At 38.0% G+C, this 10,184-nt stretch overlaps 2 protein-coding genes across 3 annotated transcripts; one reads left to right on the top strand and one right to left on the bottom strand.

Annotated features, from left to right (window-relative positions):
- Positions 1 to 186: 186 nt before the first annotated feature.
- Positions 187 to 5,912, top strand: LOC109533974 (probable mitochondrial glutathione transporter SLC25A40). 2 transcript variants are annotated; one of them, XM_048661476.1, is made up of 7 exons: positions 187 to 412; positions 522 to 685; positions 2,519 to 2,813; positions 2,874 to 3,070; positions 3,129 to 3,213; positions 3,387 to 3,558; positions 5,678 to 5,912. In XM_048661476.1, exons 1-7 carry the CDS (start codon positions 298 to 300, stop codon positions 5,772 to 5,774), a joined length of 1,125 nt encoding a protein of 374 aa, XP_048517433.1. In that variant the 5' UTR covers positions 187 to 297; the 3' UTR covers positions 5,775 to 5,912. The 2 variants fall into 2 exon arrangements, with proteins under 2 accessions (XP_048517433.1, XP_048517432.1); XM_048661475.1 differs by lacking the exon at positions 5,678 to 5,912 and adding an exon at positions 3,781 to 4,535.
- LOC125502638 (glucose transporter GlcP-like) lies at positions 5,907 to 8,973 on the bottom strand. The gene is made up of 11 exons (XM_048661474.1): positions 8,627 to 8,973; positions 8,362 to 8,565; positions 8,151 to 8,313; positions 7,918 to 8,093; positions 7,220 to 7,404; positions 7,001 to 7,164; positions 6,805 to 6,946; positions 6,604 to 6,721; positions 6,390 to 6,549; positions 6,198 to 6,325; positions 5,907 to 6,145 (listed from the first exon to the last, which is right to left on the bottom strand). Exons 1-11 carry the CDS (start codon positions 8,667 to 8,669, stop codon positions 6,090 to 6,092), a joined length of 1,539 nt encoding a protein of 512 aa, XP_048517431.1. The 5' UTR covers positions 8,670 to 8,973; the 3' UTR covers positions 5,907 to 6,089.
- Between the last annotated feature and the right edge of the window lie 1,211 nt (positions 8,974 to 10,184).

Below are 10,184 nucleotides of genomic sequence, written 5' to 3'. Positions count from 1 at the left end.
ATATCATTTTAAAAACTAATATTTAAACCAGAAAAAGCTAGTGCTGAAGCTATAAGTGCGAGCGAAGACAGCTAAGCACAACATATTTTTTTGGAGAAAATAACAAAATTCTCAGTCCAGTACTAAAAAACTTCGTCAAAGACCACAGAATAACCCCCTTATTTCGCCTCTAAGCTATGACAGGTTTAATGACTTTTGCTGCTCTAACCTCAAAAAGAGTTGTTTATCGAGTAGCAATCACCAGGCCAATCCAACTTTCTGCAATTACCGTAAAGTACTTAAACAAATGAGAAGAGAATGAGTCCATCAAAGGGACCAGCTCAAATAGACTATGACGATCCAAAATACAGAATTACGCCTGTTCAACAAGCTGCGGCTTCGTGTACTGGGGCACTTTTAACCTCCGTTATAAGTAAGTTGATTGAAGACAAAACCTTTACTAATATGCCGCAGTTGAAGCCAGAGTTCAAATATATGGTTCAATCAGGTTCAATGTTTTGGTAAATTATAAACGTTTACAGTGACTCCTTTGGATGTAGTGAAAATTCGAATGCAGGCCCAACAGAAAGCCACGAATTCATGCTTTTTGTATTGCAATGGGTTAATGGATCATATTTGTAGTTGTCAACCGATGGACCCGAAAAACCCTTGGTATAAGAGACCTAGTCAGTTTAGTGGGACGTTGGTATGTTTTTAGATATTAAGCGGAATCGGGGTAAAAATCGCTTTAAAGCTCAAGAGAAGACCGAAAAAGGTTCTCTTGTCAAGCAAAATCGAACACCCCAGAAACCACCACAGGGGCTTAGTATTGTCATTGACTTTCTGATTAATGAATGTGGGAGTAACATCGAACACAGTAAAACATTTAAAAAATCAGAAAGCCATCAAGGAAAGCAAAATCTTCAGCAAAAAATTGGCTAATTGGGTAATAAAACGCGAATTTAATCGAGCAGATTAAGGCAAATCAACCGAACAGTCAAACGTTAAAGAAAAACTGTTGAAAATAACCAAAGTTACTCAATCTTTACCCTAAAAAAATGGTTGTTTATGTCCCATTAACAGAGTGTCTTGAAGCATATGATCAAAAGGGGCTGCAGCATTCTTTGACTGAAAACAAGACGATCTGACTTAAGTTTTCGTAAGAAAATATGTTTGGATCTTATGCTATTGATGGTTAAAGTTCTGCAAAAAAAGTTTTTTGAAATATCGGGAAAATGATCCTATGGATTTTAATGAAACTCGCTATGAATTTGTTCTTATGTGAGACTCATATTTTAGTGAAACAACTGAGTTCATTCGCTTTGAGCAACTGGTGAATTATTCAGTGTTTTGGTACAAAAACTACCAGAACTCTTTATGTGGTAGCTGGAATCAACTAATTTTATGAAATCTAAATTTTTGCCAACCGCGCAAATAACCATCAACTGCCCTCTCCCTTAAAAATACCCCATTTTCCATTGAGAGCCGAAAGCAATATAAAATTGTTTGCCGTATCCCAGATACTTTAAGCTCAACATTCTGAAAATTTCATTCAAATCCTATGTAGGTAATCCTGATTTTTGCCAACCTTGTGATGCGTAAAACTAAACATTTACACTCAGCTCTGTGCTCTTTTTTTAAATTTGTAATTTTCAATCCAGAGCCGGTAGCAACCTAAAATTCGCTCTCCTTATAAAAGAGACTTGAAGCTAAAAATACCTTCAACATAGCACTAAAATTGTATAAAATCCTGACTTTGTTTAAGCCTGCAAATGATGGGTCAAAAATTGTCATTTACGCTCAACTGCTCTGCTTTGCAAATTTAGAATTTCCCGTCCAGAGCCGGTACAAACTTGACATTTGCTTACCGTATAGAGGATAATTTGGCGCAAACATGTGACAAATTTCAGAAGTTGTGCAGAATCTTTATTTGTCTAGCCTGTAAATAGTGCGCCAAACGTAAATATTTGCACGCAACTACAGGTGCGTGTTCAAAAATTTGGAACTTTAATTTGCAAAAGGTAACGATGAAATTCACCCACCCTATAGAACTTATTTACAAGTATTAATCCTGGAAATTGCAGCCAAATCGTACAAAACTCTGATTTTTTCCAGCTGTTTAAATCATGCAACAAGAATTTGTTATTATTAAAAATCTCACCTAAAATCCTTCCGAACTTGCGATCACCTGGCAATATTTTCGTTGCGTTTCTTGATTCTTCTTGTTGAACAGGCTAAAAGCTGAATTGTTCTAAATAACTGAAATTAACATAACCTGAGCTCAATAGCTGAGGAGGTCGATATTTTTTTAAATAAAAGTTGGGTCAGATTGTCTGATTTTGAACAAATAAATGTCGCACTACTCTTTTGATATTGTGCTTACGGAACACATGCATCTGATGGAATTTTTAACTGAGCTTAAACAATTCTATGCGATGGTTACTAAATTTCGTGTATTTCCAGTCACAGCCTGTATAATTAGGTTACAGCCATAAAACATAAAATGTTTCACAATGTTCAAACAGGATTTTTCCTTCAGGACGCTTTTGTGCAAATTGGGAGAGCTGAGGGCGTCACCTCACTGTGGAGTGGACTGAGTCCCACTTTAGTATTATCCATTCCTGCCACAATATGTTACTTTGTTACGTATGAGCAACTTAGGCTGAAATTAAAGGCGAAATATAACAGTAATAAGTTGCCGAATGAATCAGCCAGACAGCCTTTCTGGATCCCGCTTGTGTCTGGTGCAAGTGCTAGGGTACTATCGGTTACCCTTGTTAATCCTTTAGAACTAATACGGACCAAGATGCAGTCGCAAAAGCTAAGTTATTTAGGTATGCTTTGAAATATTGCGCTCCGGGCTTGGAAAGAAACCCGTTTTGCCCTATTTGTAGAATTAGGAGAAGCGTTAAAAAATTTAGTTAGGACGGATGGTTACAAGGGACTGTGGAGAGGAGTATTCCCCACACTTTTACGAGATGTTCCATTCTCAGCTATTTACTGGATGAGTTATGAGTCTATTAAAAGTTACATGGGGTGCGATCATCCATCATTTCGCCAGAGTTTTATTGGAGGCGCAATATCTGGCAGCGTAAGCAAAATCAGCATTCACGTGAAAAATCCTCCATGGATCTTCAATTTACTTACAGATAGCTGCTACAATTACAGTTCCGTTCGATGTGGTAAAAACCCATCAGCAAATCGAGTTTGGTTCCGATTTCTTTAGCGAGAATGGTAAGATTTTTAGATGGTGCAAGTGGAAAGAGCTTGTGCTACAAAGGGACGAGTCATAGATCTGGTGGGGTTTGTCTCTTTCTAATACAAGCTTTCGGTGTTTGCGCCTTGTTCCACTCATTATGGTTGAACAAGCCACAGATATCCTTCCATATAAAATGTTGTAATTCCAGGCAAACCTGCAAAGAGACAACGCAGGTCAACCGCTATGGTGTTTCGCGATATTTACAGTCAATATGGGGTGCGAGGTTTATATACTGGCTTAACCCCGCGACTAATAAAAGTCGCTCCAGCTTGCGCCATTATGATATCATCCTTCGAGTATGGAAAAGTGTTTTTCAACAGGTTAGCCAATCAATCCGAGTTTAATGATTTAGATGGTATATGACGCGAATTAATTATGCAGTTTTTCGAATCAGTCGCGCACTATTATGCCAACAAATCGAAAATGTTTTCTTTCCCCTATCAACCTGATGAAATAAAATTAATCAAATTAACTAAACGGTTTTTTTGGTTTGACCCGCGGTGGATTTATGTAGGACATAATCTGAACAGCAACATTTTCAGGCCCAAAACGAAACCCGAGGATAAGATGGTGGCTTTGTATAATATAGATCAGTTACTACAGACAACCTCGAGTGCCCAAAACATGTATTATGAGTAAAGGGGTTATTGATATATTTGATGTCCGATTTTCGATTATTTATGTTCAATTTCCCTTCCGGTATTAAGACTTTGTAGTTGATTAAGTACGGGCTCGGAATGTTAGATGAGGTTTATTTTTGGATACCTCGATTTGTTCACATATCCTTTGGTACTCCATAAACGGTAGGAAATCCCCAATGTATGCGTTTCACTTTATTATGAGAATTCGCAAAATTTCCTTCCGTTGAGTTCAGCTTCACCAAAACGTTTTCCAATTCAGCTCATATGTTTTTAGTTAATGTGGATTTTAGTATAAATTTCCGTTAATTTCTTCAAAATTTGAACAAAGCTAGGATTATCCATAACTAAACAATCCTTTTCAGTCAAGTTCAACCTACTAACTGGCTTTAGAGGCTTTTGAGCTTAGTTTTCATATTTTTAAACGCTCTCCTTACAGTTCTCGGTTTATGGAATTTGAGATTTGCTGTTGAAACTTTAATAGGATTTTTCTATTATACAGGGTGTCCCGTAAGCTCATGATCAGGGTACTGCGATATTTTTGGACCAAAAGAAGACCATCTGATCTAACTTTTATTAACGAAAAATGTCTGGATCCTCTCCTATTGATGGTCAAAGTTCTTCAAAAAATTTATCTTTTTCGAAATATAGGAAGTTTGGTACAATGTATTTTAGTGAAACTAGCTGTGAATTTGTTCTTATGTAAGAATCATATTTTGATGAAACAATCGAGTTCACCCGTTTTGGACAAGTGGTGAATTCTTGAGTGTCCTGGTACAAAAAGTACCAGAAGTTTTTAGTTGGAGGATGAAATCAACTCATTTTTATATGCGCCGTGTAAACGCGTACGCTTTCACGCAAGTTGTCTTCGCAAAACCCTAATACTTTGACCATGTTGGTCACTTCTTCATTAGAAAAGCTCATTCAAAACGAATTTGTGAGATTGATTGAAAATGATTTTATTATGCCTCGTATCACGATATTTGCAGTTAATGTCTAACGCAAGTCTTTTCGCAAAAACTATGAATGGTACAAGATTTTACAAAAAGCACAAAATTGTGAATACATGATTAGTGCATCAACCTAAGATAATGAGTTGATTTTATCTTCCAACTAAAGGGTTCTGGTAGTTTTTGTACCACGACACTCAGGAATTCACCACTTGTCCAAAACGGCTGAACTCGATTGTTTCATCAAAATATGAGTTACATAAAACAAATTCACGCGAGTTTCACCAAAATACATCGTACCTTTCTCCTGATATTTCAAAAGAGGTCAATTTTTTTAAGAAGTTTGACCATCAATAGCAGAGGAGCCAGACATTTTTTGTTAGTAAAAGTTAGGTCAGATCGTCTTCTCGTCGTCCAAAGAATGTCGCAGTACCCTTTTGATCATGAGCTTACGGGACACCCTGTATACAACTTTGCGTACTTTAAGGCTAAGTATATTTGAGCAGTAAGAATATATTTAAATACAACCAAGAGGTTGGATCCTAAATATTTGCTTATGTGTATTATTATTATTATTATTATTTCTAATTATCGTTTAATTTTTAAATAAACTGGGGTTTATTTAAAATTTAATTTAGTTGGTTTCTTTATAGTGTAATTATCGATTCTTTAATGAGCATTTAGAAAAAATCTGCGACTTTTAGTAATTAGCAAAAAAATTCAAATCAAGCGAATCTTTCTTTACCCATCGCAGAATCGTTTGGAATAAATGCAGTTGTTGAATGTGTTTGTGGCGCTCTTGAAACCAAATTCGGTCCATATCAAAATTTTAACAAAACGACTGTTTTTAGATCTCATTTTCAAGACTCTGAACCCAATCCAGTTATAACAGAAATTCCTTTTGATGGCCTGTTAGAAATGAACCATTTATTGGCTATTATTGTTTGAGCTCATATGTTAAGTGTATCTACTGGTAGCTGCTGTATGGGAATAAGGTTCTAATGATTCAATTTTTTTGTCTTTATAAATCAATTGATTTGGTTTATTCAAGTTTGTACATGCATTTGCAATAAAAAAGTATTTAAAGTTAGTTTTTTATTGACTGGTCACGTGAAAGATAAAAAAGACGCAATGAAATGAAATTATTCCGCATCGAGCATAAAAAATATACGCAGTGTTCCATCGCTGAACAAAAAATATGCAGGTTTGCCAATGTACAAAAATAAGAAATCTTCATGCACTTCTACTGGTAACGTGTGGGGCTTATTTCATATTCTGTTTGTCTGTGTTTGGGACGAAGCGTAGTAGAATTAGGGAAGCTGAAAAATGGCCTCTTTTATGCATGCGTTCTAATCGAGTTTTCGTTCATACTTAAGATGAGAGATCCGAAGAACAAAAATGGTGCTCTGCAGCTGAAATTGAGCAGAATCGGCAAAAGCATGTTGCCGCAAACTGTTAAACATCGGCCGACGAATAGCACGCATGAAAGCGCCATGGCTCTGGAATGAATAATTATTTAAATGTAGGTAGGTACATCTGGATCGGCAATTTTGAGTAATTTACCTTAAAGTAGTTGGGAAAAGAACCACGGCCACAGTGAGGAAAACATCAAAACCTATATCGGAAGTTGTAAGAAATACGGAGCTGAGCGCCAAAGTGGTGAGAGTGTTAGATGACCACGCCAGACAACCGATTGAAACAGCTGCTAACAATCCTAAGACCACTGGAAAAAAAAATTGAAAAATTCCAATTTTCGCGTAAACGTTCCAGTTCTCACGCAACAATCGCCTGGAGCCAAGAAGATTGATCAACGTTCCACACAGCGTATACCCGAAGAGTCTTACACCTGCTATGGTCATTGAGTTCAAATATACCAGGAAATTGCCGTCTAAATTCTGCAAAAATATCAATCTAAGCGTCTTTCCCGACTTCCATACCCCATAAGTTGAGTACAGTGTAAGTTCGTAAGTTTTTTTACCACTGTACAGCCGTCGTTTTGCTGCGCCCCAGTTGAAGTCTTCAGAATATTGCAAAGATCTGTGGATTGTCCATCATGAGCCACTTGATATTCGTGCGCCGCTTGGAATATTTGCGGCATAAACAATTGCATGCTGTTAGTGCTAAAAGAGAAAAAGCACTTACAAGAATTTCAGAGGTTTGATTGGCAACCCCACCCGATAAGAATCAGGCCTTCGATTGCGCCAGCCAGCATCAGTTTTCCCCGGTACTTCTGGCCGAATAATGGCGCTATTTGCTTCCAGATCAACGAGAAGAACCCTGATTTTTTTCCCGACTGCATTGGCTTGTTAAGCACGATTTCTTCTATTAGTTGATTCACCTGAATGTGCATTATGTTTGTTATAATTGGCTTGTTTTTTAAGTGTGAAACTCACTGGATATGCCATGGTCGGGTCCCTGATGTTGATTTTGTGCATTTTGCTGAAAAGCCTCAGTGCCTCCTCGTTCTTTCCACTGCTCATGAGGAATTTGGGAGTTTCGGGCAGAAAGTAAAAGGCTACCATGGATATTATCGAATTTGCGCCACTGATGAGCAACAGCAAGTTCCAAGCTCGAAACCCTTAAGACAACAGAACAATAAACTAACTCAATGAACGGAACTGTTGCTTCTGGCGCACGTTTCGTTTACATCTGCGGCAATCATTTGCAGAGGCGCAACATTGCGAATTAACTAACTTGATTGAGTTGGGTTTGGTTTAAAATTGGGTGAAACTCAGACACCCTGTATAGGAACGCCTTGAAGTAAACTAGACATGAATAGGACGAGAAGATAAGAAAAAGGTGAGGTTGAAAAGAAACCGATAAATATAATAAGGCAATAAGTACATTTGAAATGAAGTTGAATGCAAAAAACCCAAAAAGATAAAAAGGCGCTAGAAACATCGAAGTTTTGATCGTTTTTTGAGAGTTCAGAGAGATGTTGACAAAACAGGCAGGCAACCCTGCACGGCGTAGGAATACGACAAAGACACGCTTGTGGTTGTGTAGAGCCACAAATATATCAGAGTGAGATAACACACATCTGCGATTGGTTCCAAGTTTCACAATGTTTCTTAAAATTAATGGATCTTACTTATGAACGAGACGCTGAAGTGCAGATTCATTGGTAGGATGGCTGATGAGAGTAGAGGTAGTAAAATGTGTCCACAAGAATAAATAAATCCGATAATCATTTGAACTCGTCCTCGATACTCTGTGGAGTGAAACTCCAATATGTAGGTAATCATGGCGGCATATAAACTTCCGGATCTGCACAAAAATGTTTGCGGTGAGTTAAGTGAAACCGAAATCAATGGATCGGTTTACATTATACCACCAAAGAAACAGAACAGCGAGAGAAAAGCAAAGTTGCTCGATACACTTTTGCCTAGAATCACTAAGGTTTCAATGCAAAAGCCTAGAAACAGAACTTTTCTTCTGCCCACTGTATCTAGCAGGTAACCGCTGATGAATCCTGATGATAGCATTCCTAAAACAGAAACGGTGAAAACGCGTAAATATTTTGACTGGGTGTTACCAAAGAATGGCATGGAATTTAGCAGGCTTTTCTGGGTATCATCCAGCCCCAGATCGCAGGCTGCAGCAGGAATAATGAAGGAAACCAAGTTGGAATCGCACTGCAAGCACCAGAATACCGGGACGCTTAACATGATCAGAATAATGTTGAACAGACCGAATTTAGTCGCTGCTATGGCGGTTTCAAACTCGGCGGGCAGATCCTCTATTAAAAATAATGTTGGCTCTAAATCCTTGATGAGGCAGGCGAAAAGTCAGGAACTTACCCTTTTCAATTAGGGTACTAATTGGCTTTGTTGCCACCGGCATGTTTATGGTAGGCTGCGGATCTACTAATGAATCTTTCGAGTTTCTGACTAAATAATTGCTGGGGTTAAGAACATATTTTTTTGTAATCTTAAGCAAATTTTGGCAAAGCCTCCAGTTGAAATGAGGAGTTGTTTTTTGTATGTTCTGGTATTATGGAATCCTACACTCAGTGCTTGTTATCTCTCTTGAAGGAAAATGTTTGCGCTTGTAAGCTGCTGAGTTAATCAAGAAAAAAACGCTTTGTTTCAGTAGTTATTGAAAAGTAACTGCGATTTCCGAATTTCCATTAGTGCCGGTTTTTTAAGTTTAGGCGCAAAAATTTTATTTAACTTCCTCATGGGGGAAGCAAAAAATTATGTCTGCAAGTGAGTGAACGACTGTAAAATGCGCATACAATGAGCAAACGAAAAACTCGGATTCTATTTTAAAGTTATGGTTTATCATTGTTTGCTGGCTTTATTTTACGCAGATTTGGAAAAGTTGCCAGCTGGTTTTCATGTTCTGGTTTCAGTTAAATCTGTTCATTGTGGCCAATATTTTGAATACCCGGTTTTGCTAAATACGTAAAAAAGTATTTGTTTATAGCGTAAGCTTAAGCTAACAAAGTGCTCTTGTTTGACGTCAAAAATGAAGCATTGTGGTTCCTAAAAAAATATAAAGAAAATCTGTTTAATCGCCCCCATTTCTGTAAATGGTGTTTTTATTGGACAAACTACTGAGCGTTCCAGATTTCTTTTTCCATCAAAACCGCTTGCTTGTATCAGATTTTTCAAGGGTTTGTTAAAAGTGAGTAGAAGACCCATATACAGTGTTGGGCAAAAATTGATTTTTATTAAAAAAATAAAAAATCACTGATTTATTTAAATTAATCAAAAAAATCATGATTTTTTTATTTTTTTTTAGTTTTAAAGTGTTGCCGAGAATGCAATTGTTGCCGAGAAGATTCAAGCTAAGTTGAACCGATTCAATACTTGTCCGAACGCATTTTCTACGGAAAATTCGCACGTTGCCCGGCGTAATCTATAAATGCCGTCGCCTTTCTTCGGTCTTATTCATCACCATCAGCTTTCGTCAGATGAACAACAGCTCTCCAAGCGATCCACGTTTTGACTGTTTCCTTATTTTTTACAAAAAGTGCTTCACACTCGCGATCCAACCTCGAGGTTGAAGCTTCACAAAGTGTGTATTTTTGCCCTCCCCCAGACCAAGAAAGAAATTCGAGCTCGTGTCTCCCTCAGAGGCACGTGCAGGTCCCCCCTTTCGGGCTCCGGTAAGCCCCCCAGTGCAGTGCCGTTCAGGATAGTGTTCCTGAGCGTTATTTGTGATCGACGTTGCCAGCGCTTGAAATACCAGTAGCTCCTTCCTCCACGCAACTTCAATTTTCAATATGAGCTTTCGCGAGCGGAGCCCTTCAGGGTCCGAAAGCGAAGACTCGAACGTGTCAGAAACGGAACAAGGTAAGCCTGCAAGACGCCCTCCCCAAAAACCCCGCACCCTGCTTTCATTCAAAGCCAA

Source organism: Dendroctonus ponderosae, unplaced genomic scaffold (genome assembly GCF_020466585.1).
Source record: "Dendroctonus ponderosae isolate FM_Combo_2020 unplaced genomic scaffold, Dpon_F_20191213v2 Dpon_F_20191213_1, whole genome shotgun sequence".
Taxonomy (NCBI): Eukaryota; Metazoa; Arthropoda; class Insecta; order Coleoptera; family Curculionidae; genus Dendroctonus; species Dendroctonus ponderosae.
Note: the sequence above shows the minus strand (reverse complement) of the source record. Positions and strands in the feature narration are given on the sequence as shown.